Raw genomic sequence first — 24,698 nt, 5'->3', positions numbered from 1 at the left:
GGGGCTGTGCCGCCCAGGTTGTGAACTGCTGGATTAGATGAACATGGCTGAGGTGACGTGACACCTGTGGTCCACAGTCTGCATTGGCTCAGGGCATTTGCTTCTCCTGGCAGTTGGATGAAGCCCGTCTGACCTTCAGGGCATCAGACAAGGCTCCTCTTGTTTGCTTAGTCTTTGGCTCCTCAGAGGGTTTGCTGTGGAGGGTGTGGATGGCTTTGCTACTTGGCTACCCATTCGCCTCGTCCCTCTCCATGGTACTAGCTAGAAAGAAGTCACTGCAAAGGTAACGTGGGGTTTAATTTGTCATGTCTGGCTGTGCACACATTGCCTAAAATGGTCTCCCAGCCCTATAGCTCTGCGCTCTATATGCTGCTGAGTAATGATGCCTTGCTGTGCGGGGCTGTGTTATGAAGTTTATGGGGGTTGGTTTGCAGGACTGATTTATTGAGTGTTGAACAGGGTGTCTGCAATGCCCAGAGAGGATCTATGTTGTGCTGTGGGGTGGAGAAGTTACGTTGGCTGCAGTCTGTGTCTCTGTCCAGATCCCCAGCCCCAGGATGGTGCGAGAAGAACAAGCTGAACGTTTTCCAGGATTCCAAGAGTGCTGGTTCCATTCCAGGGTTCCACTTCAGCACTGAAGATTGAAGGCCGCCTTGTACAGGCGCGATGGGCCTCTTTCTGGAGTGGCTCTGGCACGCAGGACGTGGCTTCTGCTGTTAGAGGAAAACACTTCATTGGTTTAACTTCGACCCATGTGACTCGGAGGTATCACCCACATCAGTGTGGAAGCAAAACACATGTCAGTCTGCAGTGACTGCCTGGTCCCTGCAGCTGGCTATCTTTGGGGCCCTGCCCATTCACTTTCAGAGAAGGTCCCCTGTTTCAAAGGAGGCACAAACAAGAGGCTTCGTTTTTCTTCCCTTGTTCTAGGCACCTCTCATTATGAAAACAGAACTTGCTTCCCTCCCCTTGGGCACTGCCAGCTGAGCAGTCCCTCCTGCTAGTGGCGTATCTGACACAGAGGCCAGTCACTGTGAAAAAGACTTGGGGCGGATAATCACCCAAAGATGAGCTCCCAATGCGATGCTATGGCCAAAAGGGCGAATGCGATCCAGCTCCATGGGAGGGTCTACTTCCATGTCTAACCCTTTCTGTCAGGAGTCTCTCAGTGGCTTTTGTCACATGGGGCATCCAACTAACTGCCTATTTAATCTCAGCCCAATGCCTGTGCTGTAGCCAGTCAGCTTGATTTAGATTTGTGACATGACTAAGTGTGAGATGTCATCTCCACTCCTACTGCTACCTATTAAATGTGAGGAAGTCCAGCACAATCCTATGACAGAGTAAACAAAAGGTTTTAGAAATCCTGGGACATTTTAATGGGGGTTTTTATGCTGATAGCCCATAAATAATAGATTCAATTCAAATGTCTCTTATGTGGGATTTCAGTGGAATCTTTTGGGATTTTTTCTCTCATATGAATCAATCAATGCATATGGGAAAAAATAAGATTAAAAATGCATATTGCCAGGCACTTGCCTCTGCTGATTGGTAACCATTATAATTTGAAGTCTCTGGAAGGAACACTGAATTCTTAAGATTCAGGAAGGAAAGGTTAACAGCCATCAAATAGCTATATCATTGCATGCCAAGTTCCATGTAATGCATTGGCATGCAGAGGAGGTTGTAGGCTTACTCTAGGCCAGTTCTGTAGGGCTTACCTATCTTGAGGCTGGTTGTATACTCATCATCCAGTTCGATGCTGGACAGTCCTGCTTGTGTAGAAGAGCATTAAGCCAGCCTAGTCTAAACAATGAACCAGGTGCATGAAATGCGTAGTGTTGTCATTGCAGAGAGTGAATTTAAACAGGTTTACAGTAGTTAGTTCTGGTTTCCTGGTGTCAGATACAGGGTCAGCAATAGAGATCTATAGAATACTTTGTTTGATTTAGATTTTGAAGTGTGTTGTGGTATTCCTTGCAGAGTTGGTTTGCCCTGTTGGGTCAGCTGGAGCGTTTGGCCTCTTGCAGAGAACAAAGCAAGAGACTGTATCTTAAATTATTCACCACAATGCTTGGTCCGATGGCCTGGCTTCTGTCCAATGTATTCCTTAGAGATGGCATCTGAATTCTTCATGAGTCATGCCATGGTTTAGAGATCATGGTTAACATTTTCTGTGTGGCTCGCTACATAGGAATGTGCTGTAGTCAGCTGGATGATGCATTGTACCATGAACCATGTCAAGCCTTTGGTTTATTTCTCAATGAGCTATCAGGTTGTGTGCATGCACAGGCTTTTCTCTCACACACAAACACTCTACAGTGCAGAGGACACGGACGTAGGAGTGTTCTGATACCAGAGTATGAAATCCTTCCATGGTGCTCAGGGCTGTCATTAGAACCCCAGCATATGGCCCTAGTCTCACACCTCCAAAGTCTCCTGGGCCGTAGCCTTTAAGAATAAAGGATGAAAGTAAAATTGTTGGACATGTTTAAATCTTAAATTCCCATGGAGGGCAGCTGCCTGTGGGCCCTCGAGCAAACTCATAGGACTATAAGCCCCTGAGAAATGCCTCAAAGCTTGTGACAACTATCTGCAATCCAGCTCTGGAACAGGGCATTGCCCATGACTACTCTTTATGTGCTTTAGCTGAGAATGCTAATTTCCTCTTTTCAAGGACAATGAATCTTTCACTGTTGGGACTTATTGTGAAACAGCTTTTCATTCCTGCAGTATTCATGTATAGGGCTGCGGACACTGATAATAGGCTTTCATGCCAGGAGCCAGGAGAAATCCTTCCCCAGCCAAGGATGTAGATACAAGTGACCAGGCTGGTAAAAAACACCTTACACCCCATTGTTCTGAGTGCCTTTGTCACTGCTCTGTGGAACCCATTGGGGTGGGGGTGAAATCTGAGGATGCTGGACAAGCCCGTCTTTCTCTGGGACAGTCCAGGACTATCCAGGTGAAAGCAGGTTACACACATGGTGGAGCTGTGTATTTATGGAGAACAGAACCTCACCTGGTCGGAATGCTGAAGAACCCTGGTCAGCGAGCGGAGGAGATGGGGGAGTGCCCAAGGGCATTCCTTGGTGGAAGCCATGTTCTCCTTGATGCACAGTTATAGCTAATCTGGGCTCTGAGCCCCTTTTCTTCAGTGTCACTTTGGAGTCTCTGGGAATCTGTTCTGCGGAGAAGGCAACTGGAATGCCTGTATGGGATTCCTCCCAGCTGACAGATGCAGGGGCCTGTGGACTCACCAAGGGCTGGGAGAACAGTGCAGGTCACATGCCATGGAAATTGCCTGCTGTAGCATACCCGCACAAAATTCTCTGTCACTTGCACACTCTAGGGCATCCCACGTCTACCTAGTGCTCAAGGCGTAACCTGGTTAATTTAGCACCCCAACCCTTTTCCAATTCTTAGGGCTCCAGGAGAAAGGCACCTAATTTACCCCTCCGTGGGCTCTGAGCTCTACTCCTTCTGGGCTCAGAGCACACACCCATTCCCTGTGGACTCAGAGCACACATCCATTCCCTGTGGACTCAGGGCTTAATCTTTTTCAGGTTTACGGGGTCTTTTATCAGTGAAAGAGCCTTAAACAGTAATATCCTACTTAACCTCTATTTATTAACAATCACCAAAACAGAATGCACACGCTAAACATACAATGCTCACCACTCCCACTCCCAATAAGACAGATGAACTTTTCGTGATGGCCAGTCAGGATCAGGTCATCTGGGGACTCCAGCTTCTGCACTGTGTCATTGGTGGAGTGTTGAGGTCTGGCAGCTTTGTTCTTGGGGCTGTGTCCTGGAGTTGGTTCCCAAAAAACTTCCTTTATATAGTGAAACTTGTGTACGGCTTAGATGTACCTTAATCAATTATTTTACTAAATTTTTACTAACCAATTCTAACATACTGTAACAAAATTCTCTAACCTAATCATTCCACCACCTTAATTAATTTACACCTAGCAAAATTAATTATGTAAGAGACAGAAACAATCATGGGTGGCCGGTGACCCGGCTGCCCAAGGAGGCTAACCCCCGGCCCTTCCCCTTGTGCCCGAGGCCCTGCCCCTACCCCCCTTCTACCTCCCCTGCAGTTGCAATGGGGGAGGTTTAGATTGGATATTAGGAAAAACTTTTTCACTAAGAGGGTGGTGAAACACTGGAATGCGTTACCTAGGGAGGTGGTAGAATCTCCTTCCTTAGAGGTTTTTAAGGTCAGGCTTGACAAAGCCCTGGCTGGGATGATTTAACTGGGACTTGGTCCTGCTTTGAGCAGGGGGTTGGACTAGATGACCTTCTGGGGTCCCTTCCAACCCTGATATTCTATGATTCTATGATTCTATGAGCCCAAAGCACCCCCACCGCAGCCTCCCCCAGCCCCAGTGACAGATGGACAGACAGAGGTGGGGGGCGGGGCCCCAGCCCCGGTGCGCCACAGCCTCAGCGCCCACAGCCCCGGTGCTCAGTTGGCCGGGCAGCATGATTACCGTGCCTCCAGGCCCTCCCCAGTCCCGGTGCTTGGGTGGCCAGTGCCTGGTGGCCCCAGTTGCTGCAGGAGGCACGCTGGCCTGGGGGCGGGGCCACAGCAGGCTGTTTGGGGAGGGAAAGCCTCCCCTTGCCTACGATATCCGTGGCACATGGAAACAATCAAAGAACCAGACAGAGATCATACAGACAATAGAGAAGTGGGGACCATAAAGATAAAACAATAAAGAAATGAGGATTTTACAAGCCCAACTATTGATAAGTGATTTCTTGCCAGACAGACACTATCAAACTAAGTTTTCTTTAACCATCTTAAGATCTGTTTCTTTCTCTGGTGATGGTGGGTGCTATTAGGACAGGAGCCTCCTTCTTAACAGCCTGCTATTACCTTGTTTTAATGTACCGTAATTTAGATGGAATGTGAGGATGTGACTTTCTGCTTCTTAGCTACTGGCTGCTGCTGTCTTAATGTGGCCGCAGACAAAGGCCTTAGGCCTTACAATATGGCTACAGTAAGTCGCCTGCTGTAGCATGCGGAATCCTGGGACGAGCGGGCTGGCAGAGCGCGAGCTGGCTGCCTGCCCTAGCCTCTGCTCAGGCACGCGCTGCTATGCCCAGTGAGCTGGTGCCGCTGCCGTCAGGGGGACTCTGGGGATGGGGAAGCCTGCCAGACCCTGGAAAGAGAACAAGTGGGGCAGGAGATCAGTGAACCCAAACCCAGTCTTCATGCCAGACCCGAGCCAGCAAGGAGAGGACATGAAGGCGGCTGGGTCCCATGATGGTTGTAGGCGCTGCCCTGCCAAGGTGCAGTGGAGGGAGAGTTAAGGAGTGTGGCATTTCAGGTTCTTGCAGGACAAGATCTGTCTGGGGGCCCTGCTTGGCTCATGATTTAGATTTTCAATCCCTGAAGGTCTGTGGTAGCTCTTGTCAGAGGAGTAGCCCTGCTTCCTCCCCAAGAGCTGAAATTTGGGGCTCCTCTCTTGAGAGCCACGGAGGTCCCACAAGAAAGTTGCCCTGAATTCTCTCAGACCCTCCCCCCCTTGCACCCCCCTGCTCTCAGCATTCGTTCAGGAGCCACATTCGCTTATGTTTCACTGTGTTGGGGCCAGTGGAGACGTTCTGTGCTTGTGAAGCAAATTGTAGAGAGTTACAGCCCATCACAAACACTCCTCTGTTCCCTGGGAATCACGAGCAAAGGAGACATTTCCATGCAGCAGAACTGCAGACAGTCCTGCTGCGCTACCCTATGGAGGGGCCCTGCCAAAGGAGGTCTGGGGGGACAGGAGACATTCTGCATAACATTTATCACCCGTTGGCGGCGAAGGGGAATTTCAGTTTGCAAGTGGAAGGGCTGGAGCTCCCCGTTTGGGCCACAAGGGAGCAGGGAACAGGCACGTTCTGGGGCAGAAATGCTGCATTTACAGCCCCAGCAATGACATTTGGCTTCTCAGCACAGGCCTCCCCACAGCCCATCGCCCTCTCTGCTGTCAGGGTGTCACGCTTGCCGTCTGTCCTAGGACAAGTGATGGGGACGTAGTCAGCATTGGAGAGAAGGGGCCAAGTTCATCACAAGGGCCTTGTGCCAGGGAGAATGTAGCACCCAGCTAGGTGGTGGTGGCTCCCCTGGCTCAGTCAGGGCCTGATCACGCTCAGAGGCGTCTAGTTACAGATTCCTTGTCTCGTGCCATTTGATTTTATACTGAATTTAGCAGATATATGTGCTGTCTTCTCCAGGCAGGCCCCGTGTGCCCTGGGCTCTCCCTGCTGCACCCTCCCTGGGGCAGGGACGCCAGGCCTTGGGGGTTGTGCAGGCCCCGTGTGATCCACAGGAATGCCCTGCTCCTGCTGCATCAGGATGCAGGCACCTGGGCTATTTGTTGTAGGGGCCGTAGAGACTTTGCTCATCCCCTCCCTCACAGCCAGATCTGCTGGCCACCAAGGCCCCAAGTTCGTCACCCTCTGGCTCAGTTAATGGCCCATGTGCTCAGGTTATTGTTTAATATGCATTCCTCTGTGGAGGTGCTCTCCTTGGCTGCTGCTTGGGTGTGACTTGGTGCTGGGCCAGTGCACAGGGCAGGCCCAACTCCCCTCTGACATTCTTGGTGAGGAAACAGTGAATCCCGCATGGCATAGTGTGGCTGGGGGACCGGTAGGCCATACGCTGCGGCGGGGGGGCAGGAGCTGGCCTGGGTCTGGGTCCAGGCTGGGGCAGTGCTTATGCGGGGTAAACACTCTTTGAAAGGACACGTCCAAATGAGCAGCCTGGGGGGAAGGTCTGGGCCTGGCCTGAGACAGTGGTCAGCGTTCAGCTTGCAATGCCTGGGCCTTCTTCAGCCAGTGGCTGACTCATCTCGCTGGGCTTCCTCCTTAACTCCCCTGTGTCTCTGTGCAAAGGGCTAAGGAGGGCACCCAGCTGAACCTGGCTTGGGCAAGTTCTGGCCCTTACTGTGCTGTCTCCTTTCTAGGGCTTTGCTGTCTGTATCTAGTGCCCTACAGCCCTCCATGGGGAACGCAGAACCAGTGTCTGCCTTCTGCCACCAGCAGCTTAAACTCTACTCAGCTGCTTTGGCATCTCGTCAGCAGCCTGAGGGCCTCAGTGGAGCAGACTGCAGCATCCCCAGTGCACCTGCAGCGAGGTGGTCATGGCATGCCATTCTCTAGCTGGCTCCGGGCCGATAGCTGCTGAGGTTACAATGGCCACTGGCACGGCCACCATGTAGGAGTCCAGGGGTCTGCGTGCCATGTGTCGGACACTGGGGCTGCCCTGTTCTGCACTCGCTCTGCGTGGGTGCATCTGACCCATCACTGCCCTTGTGGCTGTTCCTGTTTCCCTCTTGTTGAGCAACCGTGACCGTCTCTCTCTCTTGCAGGGTCAGACTGCAAGCCGTGCTCGCGGGAGTTCGCTGCCAGCGGCATCCCCACATCAGACTGCAGCAGCCCAGACACCTTCTCCCCATCCCTGATTGCTGAGGATGAAGTCTTCTTCACCAGCATGGCAGAGGAAAAGGCAAGTGTGGCCTACAATTCTGGTGCCAAAGTTCTGATGTCCTGTGGGTAAGAGTGCTGAGTGGGCAGTCTCCAGCTATGCAGGGGCTAGGCAGACAGTGCTGTGGGGAGGGCTCTGGACTGGGAGTCCCCCTTTCTTTTACACAGTATCCAGTGTACTGTCTGTCCTCTGCTCCCATCCACAATCCCTGCTGGAAGCATCAGGTCCCTGGGACTGCCTCTGACCTGGTGGCAGTCTCGCTGTTCTCCGCAGGGTGCTGTGAATGGATGGTTGTTTCTCTAGGGAAAGTGAGTGAGATTTTGCTGCACCAAGGCTGCTTTGCTCAGCCAATGGCTTCACTTGTAGAGACCTGAAGCTCAAGCCCTTGGCTTTGGGTCTGGATCCAAGTGAAAGGGGTCAGAGGTTAGACAGCCCAGCCCCCAGCCAGCGTTTGTATCCCCCACCCTCTGGCCTTGCAGCAGCGAAAGCTTTTGATTCGGTCTCCTGCAGAGAGGGGAAGAATGTCCTGGAGGATTTGCACTGATGTGAGACTGGAGAGCAGGGCTACTGGGGAGCCTGGAGGGCTTGGGAGATGGACTTCCGCTGTGCAGGGAGAAATAACACAGTCCCCTTCCCTTGGCATTAGTGGGAGTCAGGCACAGGAATGCCACATGCCATAGGGCAGAAGCATTAGGCACTCCCGTGCTAAGGTGGCAGCACAATCACCCACCAAAGAAGCCCTTTGTGCCCTGCTCTTCCCCCTCCAGTGTTGAGACCAGCGACTGCCCTGCTCTGGGCCTGCAGTGCCTGCCCTGAGGCAAAGTGCAGAAAGATACCAGAGCCCTGCTCTTGGTGCGGCAACAGCACAAAAATCTCACGTCTCAGTCCTCAAAGCCAGCCAGATGATCAGCCATAATTGTCAGAAAGCCTAACTCCAGCCCTTTGTGCCTCTTCCCTGGTGTCATGCCAGTCCCTGTGTGTCACGTGGTGACAGCGATATCTCCCCCCACAGGGGAAGGTGAGGTGGACTGGGTGTGTTTCCGAGGTGTCAGGGACAACATGTTAAGTGTTTAATATTCCAAAGCCCCAGAGGGAGGGATTAGTTGCCTTTGGATGGGCCCAGCTGTCTCCTGGCTTGTCACAAGAGGTGAAAGGGAAGCTAGTGTGAGTGGGAGCGTGCCCCTTTCTGAGGCCCAGGCAGCGTGGGCTGCCCCAGCCATGCTCTGCTGTGCCTGGTCTCTTCCCAAGGTATTAAACTGTTGCTCCCTTGGCAGGAAGATTCGTCATCTCTGGAGCCAGATGCCCTGATGGGCGATGTGCACAGCAGTACTGAGGATCTCCTCTCCATAGACTTAGCTCTCCATGACACAGAATATTACAGAGACCTGGGGCTGCTGAACCTGCCAGAGGCCTGTGTGACTCCAGCAATGGCAATGCTGCCCGAACGGACAGGCCAGGCAGTGCCAGGCTGTCCTGTACCGGAAGAGAGGCCTGGAGGCTTGGGGCGAACGCTTGTGGGCATTGGCTGCCCCGATTCCATCTCCGGCTCAGTGCAGTACAGGGAGGCCAGCTGCCATTTCCTGAACAGTGACTCTGCTTGCTCCTGTGCGGTAGGGCTCCCGGACAGCCCCCCCTGCAGGGGGGGTGCCAGGCAGAGCAGGGCAAAGGACTGGAGCTGCATGAGGATGGGGAGTCCTTCCCCTGCGCTAATGAGATCCATGTCCACCTCACGGAGGCACAGCTGGGAAAAGCCCTGTGTCACCGACAGACAGCGGGCGCAGGTACGGCAGGGCTCCCACAACCAGGCTTGTGTGGGCCTGTGGGGGGAAGGAGGGGGAGAAGATGTGGTGAAACAGCAGCTTTCCAGCCACCTGAAATCAGGGTTTGAGCCCCCTGTGGCCTGGGATGCACCTGCGCTTGCTGTGTGACCAAAAACTCCCCTAGGCTGGGGGTGGGACTGGTGTCCCATTCCTGGGCTTCCCTAGACTGGGAGGGGGCAGTTCTGGGTCTTCCCCTTGGTTATTCATGTTGTGGCTACATACGGCCCAGGAACCACCCAAGGGTAGGATTGGTCCTACTTTGAGCAGGGGGTTGGGCTTAGATGACCTCCCGAGGTCCCTTCCAACCCTAATATTCTGTGATTGAAATCCATGGAGTTCTGATGCCAGACACCAGCTGAGGCTGTACCCCCTGGAGGCCTGTGATTAAGAGAGCAGCCCACATCCCCTGCACGTTTTTCAGTGTAGCTGCTGTCAGCCTAGTGTCTCAAGGAGCTTGCAGCCCCAAGATGCTGCTTCCTTTCCCAGCCGGAATGCCCCAGAGCTGAGTGCTGGCTTATGGCTGTTTGCTCCAGGCACCAGACTGGGCCCTGGGGCCAAGCTCCCCTCTAGTCTGAGGTGGCAGCACCAGGCTGGGAGGAGCTGCTGGCTTGACAGTGACTGTGCCATCTCTGTTCTCCCCCAGGACACCCCAGCCCCAGTAACCATTCAGGGAAAGAACTCCAGTACCCCGGGTTGCCCTGAGCCACCCATCCAATAGGTCTGCTCTCTGCTGACATCTCTGCTCCTCCCCCTGCAAGGGGCTGGCTGGCAGCCCACCCAGAGCAGCAAAGGCCTGTGTGGTGCTTTGGCTGGAATGCTCAGGCAGCCCAGATCTCTCTGCTGCTGGGTGGTCCCCCTCCCTAGTCAGCCTCTGCCAAGGGAGGCCTGGAAGCCTCCCACTCCCTGTGCTCTGTGGGATGTAAAGTCTTGCAGGAGGCCTGGGTGTGGGGGCCGGAAGAGGGTTTTTCCACCATTAGCCGCTTGGCGAGGGGCAGCAGCAGTAAGAAGGCCCTTCCCAGCAGGCCCAGGAGCTGGAAAGAGGATCTCCCCTCCTGGGGTGAGTGGGGGTCCCTGCCTGTATCCCTTTGCCCCAGGGAGGAGCTCCAGAGAATGGCACCAGCCCATCCTTGTCCCCTCAGTTCCGGCTATGCCAGCAGGAGAAGGTGTTGGGTGAGCAGCTCTGCCAAACCAGCTGCTCTCCCCTGGAGGGAGCTTACCCATGTGATCCCAGCTCTGACCCTGCCCTCTCTGGCAAGCCACATCCTCTTCTGGGTTCTTGTGGCTGGAGCAAGGGTGTTCTGTGGGTAAGGCTGAGCCAGGGCTGGAGCTGCCTCCTCCACATGTGCTCTATCACACACAGGCCTCTGGGCGGGATTTCTGTACACTTGTGTGTCCTTGGGATGAATGTATTGATCTGGCTGCCGGCAGGGAGGGAGCTGTGAGCCAGCACAACTATTTTTATCTCCTCCTCCTTATAAGGTGCCCTGGAATTATCTTGTGCTGAGATCTTGGCAGTTCTTTATCAGGCACAGGCTTCGGTCTTCAGACCTATTGTTGTTCCATGCACTGTGTATCGTGAGCTAGTGTGGAGAGTGGCCAGCACCAAGCCACAGCCTTGGTCAGTCCCCTTTCTGGGTGATTTATGATGTGTAGAGAAGGGGAATGTGTCTGGTTCTCCTGGGACCTGTGTCTGGCTAGCAGGAAGCCAAGTGACAAGATCAGCACCTAGGTCCCACAAGGTAGCATAAGATTTTTCCATTGGTCTCTATTCATCACTTCGCTGCTATGTGGCTGGCGTCCTGATAGCACGCTGGGAATCATCAGGGCCTTGGGGGACAGGGGAGAGTTATCCTGGCCCGTGGCCCCCTGAACGAGGATTTCTTTGTCCTGCCTATTTAGCAGCCTCCACTGTAAGCAGGTGGTGGCAGGGTTTACAGGACAGTTTCATGGCAGTGGTTCCCTGCCTGCAAAATCAGGCTTTTTCAAAGGGAAAGCCTGATGTGATTTTGATGGTGTTTTAGTCAACAGGCATACAGCATGCAAATGGAGTTAGGCCATGCTGACTGGGCAGCTGCCCATGTCTGTCCCAGAACCTCACAGGGGCTTGGCAGGGGTCAGCAGTGTTTGCTGGCACAGTCCGCTCTGCAGGGGTATGGGCAGGTCATGGACATGCTGATGATCAGAAAAGCTGATCTGTAAATTCTAGAGTGATCTAGTAAAGTCACCCACTTTTAGGGGCCCAGCTCCACAGGCCTCACCTCTCTTGGGAGGAGACCTGCATTTCTCTCCCTCCTGACTGGGGTATGTCCAGGGTGCACGGTTCCCTGCCTATGCTGCAATAGCCCCAGCCAATCAGACGGCCTAACCTAGAGTCTGCACGTTGCTTTCTCTACAGAGGCTATAAGCAGCTTAACTGCTGACGGTTCTGTTACCACTCGGCTCTTTCCAAGCTAGCATGTCTAGTTCTAAGGTGAAAGCAGTACAGAGAAAACAAATTAAAAACACTAAAAGAGCCTGCAAGCATGCTAATGAGCTCATCAGCGATCACCCCTAATGCCAGCAAGGGCTCTGGCTGGTGGACAGTCCTTTAAACCCCCAGAGGTTTTGTGAGGTTACAAGTTCATAATAGCTTTAGCTCAAAACAAGAACCACTGTGAATCAGTCACGCTCTCCTTTCTACTGCTTGGGCTTTAGCTCTTCAGATTCTGGGGTAGCAATTAGCAGACAGTGGTTCTGTCCTCAAGGCATAGCTTCAGAAAGCTGGGTCTGGCGGTGTGAATTTACATTCACCCCTCCACACACCCCGAGGAATTTCCTAGGAAACCCACTTCACTTTGTCCCAAAAGATCCTCCGTGTCTAGCCCGTTGTTTAGAACAGACCGTTGAGGCTCACAACACTTGACAGGGTTTACTTTGGCCACATTTCCCCCTAGAGAAGTTGCTTCCAATTCCCCAATAATCCGTAAACATAGCATTCAATACAGTGGACTTCACAGATAACTTAAACTTAATTCAGTGCTGCAAAAGGTTGGGGCCTATCTTATAGCACACTCCTCCTATTTACCAGGCCAGGTTTTGCTCTTGGAGAGCCAGCTTGCTACCTGGGGTCATTTTGTCAGAGCTCCCTTCAAAGAACCCAGGGAAGCAGTTTCCAGCTGGGTTTGCTGTTTATTTTAACCCTTCTGAACAAAACAAACAAACCTCACGGATTCTTCCCTCAAAGTCTGTGCAGGCGGAGTGGTCCCTTCCCCATATCTAGCCCTTACACCAATACCTTCAGCAACCCAAAATTCCTGGCTTTGACCTCAGAGCCTCAATAATTCAGGACTTCCCACAGTCTCCATTCTGCCCATTTGGTTTCTGGAGCAATTCCTTTCTGCAGTGGCTCCAGCAGCAGTCCATTAAGGAAACAGCCCCTGGCCCTCAGCTTTCTGGAGTCTCTCCCTCTCTTATAAAGATTGGCTAATTACGTTTCTGCTCTCCTCTCAGGTTCAGGAGGCTGGGCTTGCAGGCAGCCAGCTGCAGGCCTTGGACCCCAATGAATCGTATCCCTTATACCTTCACAAATATGTTTTTTTCCAGGCTATGGCAGGAAATTTCCCTATTTGTCACCCCCAGGCTGCTGTCCAAAGTAGTTTGTGCCTGTAATGGGCCTTTCTTGTCCTCATCTGGCTGTCCTAGAATGGGGATGCAGGTGTGGCTTTGCTTGGCCAGCCTCTGCTCACCTTCCTCAGACTAACAGCACAAATCGCTGGCTTGGGCCCTCCCTGAGGGCCAACAGCCTTTGTGGAACAGATGTATCTGGTGCAGAATTGGGCCTGGATTTCCTGTCTGTCCCTGGGGATGAGGCCTTTGACAGGTGGCTGTAGAGGAGGGCATGAACCGGTGTCCTCTGTTGGCCCCCTTGCTGCCTTCGCTGCTTTCCTGTGGTCTGAGTTGGTTTCTGTTTCCTGAACTAGGCTAAGCCTGGATGCCTCCGAGATGGCCAGTGACCTGGAGCAAGAAGAGCTCGAAAGGAGCCTGTCCTGCGTGGCTCCCCGTGTGTCCCTGGAGCTGCCCACGGCTGGGGTGAAGGCCTGGGGGGGCGGTAGCAGTACTCTGATAAAAGTGGAGATAGAGCCCCTGCACCTGAACTTCGCCATCGTGCCCGATCACGAGGACACAGTGAGTGGGCATGAAAGCCGTGCCCGTGGCATGCTGTGGGGAGTGGGAGATGCTGGACTGCAGGGCACGCTCAACCTGTGCCCCGTCTCTCCAGGCTCTGTTCCTGTCCGCACTATCCCCATGGACCTTGGCACCTGTGAATCCTCAACTGTGTCCTCACTCTGCTCTGGGACAAATCGCTCCAGCCCCTCGGCCCCGAGGGGTCACGGGCACACATTCCTGCATAATAATAACATGGGTCACTTGGTGGCTTCTGTTCAGTGAGGCTCACAGACTCCATCAGAGCCCCAGAGAAGAGGGACATCTCCCCCATCTTATAGACGGGGAACCTGATGCAGAGGTCACCAAGAATCCAAGCCAGTTAGGAACTGAGCCCAGGTCTCCTGATTAGCAGCTCTACCCAATACCTTTTTTCTTTCGATTCACTCTATCTAAAAGGACACCTGTACAAAAATTCTAGGCACCCTAGCATGGAACCAGCTGGTAGACAGCAGATATCACAGCAGCATATACTTCTTCCACACCATCCTAAAGCCCAGACCCTCAGCCCTCCCTAGAAACCCTAGTAAATAGATGGCTTTTCCAGCATGTCCTGTGATCGTAACTCTGGTTAAATACCAAAGGGCGGGGTGGGATGTCAGTCTATTCCCAAGATTTTTTTCCAGTATAATTGGTTTTGAAGGGAGGCCCTGATTTATGCCGTGTGGTAACTATCTGGCTGTGACTTCCACCAAGACGGTGGGATGGGGTCATCAGCAGAACCCTGCTGGTGCTCAGGACTGGTGCTAACCACGTGCCCCTGAAGCACCCTTGCTGCATGAAGAGCAGGAGGCGTTGCTGATTCTTTTCTTTTCCAGGAATATGACAGTAATGGGAAGAGACTGAAGTCAAAGTCTGTCCCTTCTGCCTGCAACAAGGTTTCCTCCCCTCTAATCTCTCACAGCCTGGAGGTGTCGGTCCCAGCTGCCAAAGGTGAGTAAATGCCTGGCATGAAATAGGTTAATTGTACAGTCATAGTCTTAAGAATGCGCACTAGCAGGAGATCCTGTGGAGAATCCCGAAGTCTGTGCAGCCCTGGGTATGGACTCGGGTAGCTAGCCCATGCCGCTGCCTGTTTCGCTGCAGCTACACTACTGTTTGTTGCACACTAGCTCAGTCAGAGCTAGTGTGGTTATGTCTTCCCAAGCCAGAAATTATAGTACAGATGCAGTTCCGACGATAGCCTGAGTCTGATCTAAGGAATTTCCATAGCCCCTGTTACCATGGTATGCAAGTCCTGACCTCATAGCTGTCTCCAATGCCACAGAATGTGTCCAGGGCTGGATGCGGTATCGGATCCCTGGTTGCACATGACAACAAACAGTGCCTATGGACAGAAAGCGGCATCCAAACAATACAGTCTCTACATGAGCCTCAGTCCCGCCTGTCAAGGGCACGGTGCAGCTTCCCCTGGTAACTGAGCTTCCAGAATGGCTGGTGATGTGCAGCCAGCAAGTACTGAGCCTGCCTGGGATGGGATAAACCCAGGTAGGGCACAGCCTTTAGAGCAGAATTGCAGAGATTCTCATTCCTGGATTGGACAGGCTTTAGGAAAGCAGAGGCAGGCTAGAGAGAGAACTGACCATCATCTTGCTGGGTATTCTGTTGGGGTTTATGATCCCTTTGTGAAGTTTCCTGGGAAAAGCTGCTGACACACAAACCCTGCTCAGAAAGATCGCCTTCCTCTTTACTCTTGCTTATTCAGAAACCCCTTGCTTCAGAGCAGGGTGATGAGACAAAACTTGTTCGAGAGCACAAGGAACCCATGAGAACACCAGGGTTTGACCGTGGTCTGCCTCCTCCAAAGCATTCCAGTTCATGGGAGCTCTGTTCTGTCCACACCCAGGGAGCCTGCTGCTGAAACCTCCATTAATGAGCCCGCCAGGCTGCCATCAAGCAATGTGCATGTATCTCCGGCCCTCAGCTGGGAAGAGATGGGGAGGGAGCAGAAAGAGGATGTATCAGAGAAGTAGTGCAGGAGTGCAAGTAGCTTGGAACATATGTGATGAGCTGAGCTCTTGGCCTCTGATTTCAAGGGGAATGTGAAGGAGGCAGCAGAGAGAACGGGGTAAGAAGGGACAGGTTGGGAAACCAAGGCAGATTCCACAGCAACCCTCCTTCCCTATTAAAGGGAGAGTGGGAGCCCAGCAGATCTAGGGTTAATTGCACCTAGCTTGAAATGTGACGCTCAGCCAAGGGGCAGCCCAGGGAGCTAGCATCCCCACTGACCATGGTTTCCCTGGGTTCCAGGTATTGAACCGCCTGCGCTGGAAACGATTGAAAAGGACCATGTGGCCCCAGACCATGTGTAGGTATCAGTGATCCTGGAGCAGGGGGTGGGTCAGTGATTCTCTATGTTCTTCTGAGTTGCTGGGGATCCAGATTCAGCCTCTAGCTGTAAGAGAGCAATTAACAGCAGTGCCATGAGCCATGTGAGTGCCTGCTCTGGGACACGCCCCAGACCCATGGGATGCTCTGGGATGTGCCCTGGGCTCACTGAGATTGTCAGCCAAATTCCCAGTGACTGCGCTGGGCTGGTGTTTCATGCTGTGTGAGGCACAAAGTGGCCCTGCAGGCAGGTCTCCATAGCTGACACGCTCCCTTCATCAGCTGCTCCTTCCTAGTCACCAGGGTATGAGGGAAGCATTTTGCTGACTCTTGCTATCCCAGCCATGAATCTTGCCCTGGACTGAGCTGCATGGGGGTTTGAAGCAGCAGCTGGTAGGGAGACTTCCTAACCCCTTTCCTCCTCCCTGGCAGGCTGATCGTCCAGCAGGTGCTGCAGGAGCTGAAACAGTATCATGGGTGAGTGTGGGGCTGGGAGAAGGCACCTGTCACGTGGGAGCTGGCTAGTCTCATGGGCTGTTCTACCTCCCAGTGCCCCCTGGGGCAGCTCCCATGCAACAACCCCCCAGAGTGCACAAGGCCCACCAGGATCCCCCCCCAAGACCTTCTGGGAGCTGACATCCACAGTGTACACGGCCCCCAACACCACCCTAGGAGCACCCCTGATGGGTGTGCAGGGCTTGCCAGGGACCCACACGGGAACTGCCCCACACCAACCCCCCCCCCCCACAGGGTGTGCAAAGCCTCCTGGGATCCCCCTGGACAGGCAAAACTCGCTCCCTTCAGAAGCTCTGAAGCAGTTTACTCTTCCTCCCAGTCTGATGCCTTGTCCTGTTCCCCTGTCCAGGGCAAAACAACGGGCCTGCACAGCTGAGGGAAGCAGCGAATCCCAGCAAAACCTCACCTGGTTTGAGTTCCTGTCTAATGAGTAAGTGACCCGTTGGCATGGGTGCCCCATGTCCCCATCCTGTCTCCCGTGTCCAAGCTCCCCATCCACCCAGACATCCCAGCCAGCTGCTTCAGGTGGGATCAGGGCCCCATTGTGTTGAGTGCTGCACAGAGCAGCCCTGCCCCAAGGAGCTTACTGTCCAAATAGGCAGCAGGGTTACTCTCCTCTTTGTAGACAGGTGCTGCGTCACAGAGGGGAAGTGACTTTCCCAAGGACATGCAGGAAGTCAGTGGCTAAGCTGGGACTTGAACCCAGGTCCTTGGAGAGCTCAGCACCTTCACCACAAGGCTGCAGATGTGGGAGGCGACTCGTACAGAACCTGATGCTCATGAGATTTGGGAAACTCAATGTTGGGGGAGGCTCTCGGGGTGCCTGACAGTGAGCTCCATTGGGAGTCTCTCCTTGGGGCGTTGTGAATGGGGTACATGCCTGTCCCAGGGCTTCCATGGCACTTCTCGCCCCCACTTGCCTTCCCTTTGGATGAGACTGGTTTCCTGGCTTGTTTCAGGGCTGAGGACAACGGGAAGAGTGACAAGATTGAGAGAGGCACCAAGGTGAAGCACCGGCTGAGTTCCCTGCGGAACCGCGTCACTGGATCCCGGCAGAAGGATAAGGTGAGGGAGAAAAGTGGAACCCATGAGGGGCTCGCAGCACTGTCACCGGAGAGGATGTAAGCTCCCCGGGATCTAGGGCAGGGTCTAGCTAGGCTGCTTTGGGATAGACTTGGTCTTCTCAGTGGTGAGCACGACAGCAGCCCAGCCCCTAATACCACCTGCTCGGAGCGTCGCTCCCTGCGCCCCGTCCAGGGCCAGATTTGCTCAGGACTTGTCCTAGCTGCTCTAGGATGGCATGGACTGCCCAATGTGCGGGGAGTTCCAATCAGGGAGGACATTCCTCCAGGTGGCAGCACAGCCTCCCGTGTGGGAAAGGGTGAGGAGGGGGCTGGCAGGGCTGGCTGCTAGGTTGCCCTGGGGAAGCTGTCTTCTTTCCAGTGCATGGACCCTGCCCGGGGCACATCCCTCCCCAGGCACATCCCTCCCGAGCAGGGAGCCGTGTGAGTTTATATTCTAGGGTGTGGTGCAGATGTTTTGCTGCACATAGACTGCATCCTGCCCTCAGTCACAGCCCCTAGTGGGGCTGCAGAGACTCGGGGCTGGCTCAGTCCTTGGGGAACACATGCAGCTGGGCACTAACCACACAATTGCACTAGCACTAATGGGCCCAACGTCTCTGTTGAGGGGTCAGCTCTGTGTGTATGTGTGTGTGTGCATGCACCCATAGTGAACTCCTGCTACTCTGTGCCATGACACTGCTTTCCCCCTTCTAGGGTAAGAACAAAGACCAACAAAAAGAGAGAGAAAAGAGCCAAAGGTGGAAAAGGGTCAATGGGCACCAGCTGGCGCCAGGGACTTTCTCCAGCTGCACCAGTTGTTCACTGTGCGCCAAACCTCTGGTGAATAAAAATGGCCTGCAGTGCCTGAGTGAGTATGGCTGATAACATGGCCTGGCTGTACCTACCCACCCTCCCTTCTGGCCTGGCTTGGCCTAGTTGTGCTTCGTGCCTGGCTTGGCTGTACCCGCTCCCCCATCTGTGCTGTGCCTGGCCTGGCCTGGCCTGGCCTCGCTGTGCCCCTGATTCCTGCCTGGCCTGGCTGTACCTGCTCCCACTCCATGCCTGGCTTGACTGTACCCCCAATTCCTGGCTGGCCTGGCTGTACCCAGGAAGCCTGGCCTAGCCTCTTTGTTCCCAGACTTCCATGGGGCATGGCACCCTGTTCATTCTCATTGGTCTTAGCTGCCCAGGCATCTCCTGTCTCTTTCCCAAAGGAGGGTTCAGGGTCAATTCATTCCTTTAAATTTTATATTAACAAAAAGGGAAGGTCAGGAAATGCTCTGTCCTTTCTGAGTAGCCCTGAGAGCGTTTTTGGACCTGGCTGGGGCTAGTCCCACTGGGCTGTCTGGGCCCAGTCTTTCCTTCCCAGACACACAGATGTTTCAGCTCAGCATGTGATGTGGGAACAGACATGGGGAGTCAAAAAAAACATCCCAGGCTTAGTTAACCAAAACCAAAGTGAAATGCTGTCTCCCCCCGAACCCCCCCACACACTGGGGCTTGGCCCTCCCCGTGGGGTTGCATGGAGAGCGCTAACCCTGTGCAGAGGCAGGACAAGCTCAGTGCATCTAAAGAGAGGGAAAAACATCCCTAGGCTGAAGGGGGAGGGCTGTCCTCTGTGGAATGTGCTGGGCGGACGTAAGACTTTATCCTGCTGCATGGTCTCACCCCTGGGCCTTGTCCCCCTGATTCCTGTGCTTGATGCATGGGTGAAGCAGCTCAAGGCACTGCAGAACATTGACCTTCCAGAGGGAAGCAGCAGGAGTTTGGAAATGGCAGGTTCTCTCTCTGCACCCCATGCCCCTTGGCAAAGCTCGCGCCCAAGCGAGGGATCTTCAGAGGTGCTCAAGGTCAGTAACACCCTTCGAGGGGGAGGATAGGACTGGCCACCCCATGTGCTTTCTATGGAAAGGATCTTTTCCTTAGCGGCGCCTTGGGCTGGCACTGAGGTGTAACCAGGGATTTTACAGACACAGGCGGACCCGCTTGTATAGGGCCTCTAGCCGGGTTTGTAACACCGGCTCTGATTGTTTTGTATTGTGGTAGTGCCTAGAGGCCTGGCCCTGATTCGCTGGGTGGTGCATCAACACTTAACAGTCAGGTGGCCCCTGTCCCAGAGAACTGACAGGCTAAAGGTAAGACAGAGGAATACAGGCAGAGACAAGGAGCCCAAGGAAAGAGTGAGATGCTGCTGGTCAGCCTGAGAAGCTTCAGTTGGAGTTCCCCAGCTGCCTGGCTGTCGCGTGTGTCATAGGTGTCATAGCAGAGGAAATGTCAAGGAGGGATTTGGAGGGGGACCAGGAGACGGCTTAGCAGATGTTTATAGGGAGTTCCTCCCATGCATGAGGGGTGACATGGTTACAGTGAGGCCTTGGAGTACTGGATGTTGGCTTTCCAATGAGCTACATTAGCTGTGACTTAGTGAATAGTGCTCTGTGCTGCCAGGCAGGAGACCCTGCTTTGATACTCAGGTCAAGCCTCCTTCAGGAGCTCAGACCTGTGCCACTGCTGGCCAGGTTTCTTTGCACTGCCTTTGGGATCCTGGGTTCATTTCCCCAGGCTGGCATGCCTTAGGGGTTCGGACTCTGGTCTGCTGTGTAGGAGAGCCCAGTACCTGGATTGTCTGGATGTGTACGCAGTTCAGCGTGTCGCAGTCTAGAGCACATGCCTGGGGCTGGGTGTGAGCTGGAGCCGCACAGAGCTTGGATCTGAGCTGTGCTGTAGCACATCTGTGATCCTGTGTCTCCCATGAACATGCAGGCACCAGACCTTGGCAGGAGGGAAAAGCTCCGAATCTCACTGGGACTGTGTGAGCGTCTCTTTTGGCTTTCTTGGGTGCCAATGGACATTGTGCTCTGCTGGTTAATATAGTGTGCTGGGCTGGGGCAGCCAGAGTTTGTTCTCACAGGGTGTTCCCCTCAGGCTACCTTGACGGGAGCTCTATGACAGCTGCTGTGATTAGATGCCCTTCTCCACCCAGACCACGAGTGAGCCCAGGACGCTGCAGCCTGTGGAGAGAGTGGCATTCAGATCAGGCTGGACAGCATGCTGGAATCTTTGTAGACTGCACCTGGGTCAGTGATGATGGCTGACACCATTGGCTCCATTTATTCCAATTACGGATGGCCCTGGGGCTCCTGTGATGTGGCCCTTGGATAGGCAGCATTTTGGTCCCTCCCCAGCAGCAGCACAGCCAGAGTGACCTCCTGCTTCTTTAGCAGTGACACTGATGCCTGTCAGGTGGCAGACCTGGAGCAATAGACCATTTCCACCCTCTCACCTGCCCCAAACATTGGCTGTTCCTATCCTTCTTGCTCAGTAATAGCAGTGAGGAGCCCGCACCTGTGATCCCAGACCTGTTGGCTGCTGGTCTTCGCACAGCAGGTGCTGCTGTTTATTTGCTGTGTTGACAGCATTTTAACAGCAGTGCCATCCCACGGCAGAAGAGAAAACAAGTTTAGTGATCTAGATGAGCAAGCGAGTTACAGGGGAGGCCAGAGAGAGAGGATGGAGGGCTGGGTAAGAGGTCTTTCCCCAGGTCTTTCCAGTTTCCCGTGAGCACAGATGGTCTGGTAGCTACTCTGAGTGGACTATGACCTGGATTGCCAGTGAGAATCCGAGCCCTGCCCCTTTAAGTAGAAGCAATAGCAGGACCTGAGCTCCTAATTCAGAAAGGCAAAGAAGAGTCAATTTGTTGCTGGTAACATAAATGCATGCTGTGAAAGAGGAAATCATCCTAAATAGCTCTACACAAACACACTTGCCTCCCTCTGTCCATGAGATCCCCCCAGCCATGCCTGGAATCAGGGTCACCCTAAGGTACAAAGTCCCTTAATGAGGGAGGGGAGGCAGGCAGCTGGGTGCCAGTTTAGAACCATGTGGGGTCCAGAGCATGACTAAAGAACATTTTCTGGAGCCCCTGTTTCAGGACAGTGGGTGATTCACAGCCTAAGCCCTGGTGGAAAATCCACACCCCTGTGTGACGTGGTTATACCAACCAAACCCCCAGTGTAGACAGTGCAATGTGGACAGAAGGGCTTCTCCTGTCAACATAGCTACTGCCTCTCAGGGTGGTGGAGTACCTACGCCGATGGGAAGTGCTCTCCCATTGGCATAGTCGGTGTCTTCACTAAGTGAAGTGAAGTGCTGTAAGTGTAGACAAGCCCTTAGAAGTGAGATGCCCGCAGGACTGACTAGGATTCAAACTAAGCGGGTCCTGTGCAGCAATTGCGACCCCATCACTGGAGTCTAGATGGAGACAGCCCCCATTCTCAAGTGTGGAAAAGCCGGTGTGTCTAAATTAATCCTTTCTCATAAACATGCTCTCAATGTTTATGTAACAGGAGTTAGATGAATCCCAGGAAGCCACTGCCAGGAGCAGAACTCTCCAACTCGGCTGTGCCATGGAAGGGAGCCAAGAGTTTGCCACTGAATGTGTTACAGCAGGATTGTCTCCGTTCTAGTGAATTAGGTTTGACCATTGGGGGTTTTTCTTCACCTGATGAGTGACAGATTACATGTTGAAGGCTATGTGAGGCAGTGTGCAGCCCCCAGTCCTGTGGGCATACGAAAGAGGGTCTGTAGAGATCTACCTGCCAGGGACATGCTGAAATCTATAATTGCAGCCAAAGCGCTTTGCAGATTTCAGGGAAGCTCTTCTCCCCTTCGAGATTCGAAGTAGTAGTGTGTTATTAAATCCTCATGAATCATAAAGGCTGGAGGACTGGCTGGCTCAGGTAACAGCAATGGCATATAAAGCCTTTAACCTTGATATCACGATTGCCCATCTGTCCCAGTGTGACCGCTTGCTGACTCTCAGTGGAGAGACTCAGTGGGCCTTGGAGAATGAGCTCCTGTTTAGATCCCAGTGCTGGGCTGAGGAATATTGGTGCGGGAGGCTTGAATTTCTCTGACCCATGTTATACCTGTTCTGTGGCCATCAGTCTCCGGGGTTGTTGGGCCAGCATCTTTCACTAGTGGTGAATTAGTTGCTGAAGAAGAAAACAGGCTCAGGCATCTCTTCTTTGTCCCATGCTCGGATTCTAACATGTTAAAGTGACCCCCTTATCTTGCTAGTTGTATTTAGTACATTGATGTCTGCATTTTTGCCCTGGGCTCCCCAGAGCAGCGCCAGTAAGCTACTGTAGACTGGCAGTGCTTGGACTGGAAAAGAGCTGAATTTTGTGAATTCCAACAAGAAACTTCTGCTAATAGCCCTGACAGAGGCCAGAGGAATCTGAAAGCTAGCCGTAAACTTGAAACTTGACATTTCTAGAAAGAGACACAGCTGCCTAAAAACTTCTCTTTAGGGAAAAGAGAGAGAGGAGGTTTGGCTACTGTGGCATGGTGACAGTGAAAAATGTGCTGGGAATTCCATTTGGAATGGGAAATTACTGATAAGTGTCCACATAAAACAACCAGCAGAACCAGAGAGGCCACGAAAGGCCACCATGGTGATACTGTGCTAACATTGCTGTAGGCCAAAACAAGGCGAGACTTCAAGCAATCTGTTGAATTTGCTGTCACATATCTGCATCCTAGTGGATGCTCATTGCAACCCCAGGAGTTTAGAGAAAGGGGTCAGGATGGCTCTTTGTAGTTAGACGGCTCTGTTCAGTGCTTCTAGTGCGTCTCCTTTTTGCTTTTCATCTTCTTTTCCTTTCACTTCAGTGTTGCTTTTTTACTTGCCCCTCTGTGGAACAGTTCCAGGATCCTATTCCCTCAGTTGCCTGACACAGCTCCAGGATCTTATCTGCTCTGCCTGGGGAGTGGATAAGCAGGCCTGGTACTGATGGAGCTTCTCTTGATTACATGTCTGGGCTTTTCCCTATCTCCTATTTGTTCAGTGCCAATAACAAGTGTTTTTTCGTGTAGATTATTAAATGGCATTGGAAGGATAATGCTGTTTTCTTTGTCACTATCCAATCCTCGTTTGGGTTTGGAGACACAGTATTTGAACTGGTTGCTGTGCACATTCTATACTGACGTTGTTCAGATGCTCACAGGCCATATACCCCCAGCATACAATGTTGTTCTTGTGCCAGTTTTGAAAAATTATAGTGACACGCAGGGCTGGATTTAGGGGCAGGCGACAGGGGGGTTGGGGGGAGGCATGCTGGGCTTGGGGGGCTATTTTTGTTGTTAGTGAGAAAATGGAAAATAGAATGTTTGAAGTAAATATTTCAGGTATTATATGTGGATTCATTTTTCACTACCCTCCTAGAATGTTCTGGACCTTTGTGTACAAATTTATTGTCTTATATGACAGGGATAAATCATGCATGCAAATCATTCATCAAAGTCGTGAATTGGGCTACAAATACAATAAAAAATAAGGTATTCAAAAGTTTAACAAGTGAAGAGGGGCACTGAAGACACTCCTTGCCTGGGGTGCCATTTGGTCTAGGGCCAGCCCTGCTGACACAGTCTGGGCTGCATTGCACTTGCGTATACATCTCATCTCAGTGAAGCACAAACACAGTCTGTGTCTTATGATGATTCTTTCACCAGATGGCAGCCTTCTGTTTACCCCCAAATGGCATTCTCATTATTATTTATCATTTGAATTCCCATGGAGCCTAGGAGCCCCAGTAAAGGGCGAGGCACTGTACAAAGACAGAGCAAAAAGATGGTTTCTGCTGCAAAGAGCTTATAATCAAAGTATAAGAGCCAACAGATGGAGACGGGGCCTGGGAATACAGGAAAGAGAGACCGTATAAGCCAGCACGATAGGTAGTGGTCTCAGCACACCAGCGGTCTAAACATGCCCCAAGTGCGGAGGGCAGCCTGTTGTTTGAAAATTTTATTAGTCAGAGATGGAGGCTGGCATCCTGGGCCGATTAGAGGTGGGATTCAACATTTGAATAGTGAATGAGAGAGGATAGGCAGGCTGGTGCTAAGTCATGAAGGGCCTTGGAAATCAAGATAAGCTGTTTGTTTGATGTGATAGAGAAAGAGAGCAGTGGAGGGATTCAAAGAGAGGGATGTTATGGTCAAAGTAGGACTAGGAAACTGATCTTTATAGCAGTGTTCTGAATGGATATGAGTAGGGCAGGATTGCATTTGTTAAGGTCAATGAAAAAGTTGCATCTCATCATTAGGCCAAAAGCAGTTATTTTCAATCCTTGTCATGTCTGAGTTCCCTCCTGGAATATGATCTGTCATGACTGAACTGGGTATTATGAAAATAACTAGGAGAGTTCATCGTTTCAGTTTGACAAAGCTGATGGCAAAATGAATTTAAGTGTCTCATGTCTTTTAGGGCTGTGTTTAATTACTGACA

The 24,698-nt window shown here is 52.6% G+C and overlaps 1 protein-coding gene across 1 annotated transcript in view; it reads left to right on the top strand.

The window, feature by feature from the left end:
* Positions 1 to 24,698, top strand: part of ARHGEF18 (Rho/Rac guanine nucleotide exchange factor 18) — a 90,776-nt gene that overhangs the window by 10,154 nt on the left and 55,924 nt on the right. Inside the window, 9 exon segments of the mRNA XM_038383641.2 lie at positions 7,370 to 7,506; positions 8,760 to 9,266; positions 13,265 to 13,469; positions 14,327 to 14,441; positions 15,759 to 15,816; positions 16,269 to 16,313; positions 16,702 to 16,782; positions 17,312 to 17,417; positions 18,131 to 18,284. Of these exon segments, the coding sequence (XP_038239569.1) occupies positions 13,287 to 13,469; positions 14,327 to 14,441; positions 15,759 to 15,816; positions 16,269 to 16,313; positions 16,702 to 16,782; positions 17,312 to 17,417; positions 18,131 to 18,284 (742 nt within the window). The 5' untranslated portion in view covers positions 7,370 to 7,506; positions 8,760 to 9,266; positions 13,265 to 13,286.

This window comes from Dermochelys coriacea, chromosome 25 (assembly GCF_009764565.3).
Source record: "Dermochelys coriacea isolate rDerCor1 chromosome 25, rDerCor1.pri.v4, whole genome shotgun sequence".
In the NCBI taxonomy this organism is placed as follows: Eukaryota; Metazoa; Chordata; order Testudines; family Dermochelyidae; genus Dermochelys; species Dermochelys coriacea.
This window is presented reverse-complemented; position numbering and strand designations above follow the sequence as displayed.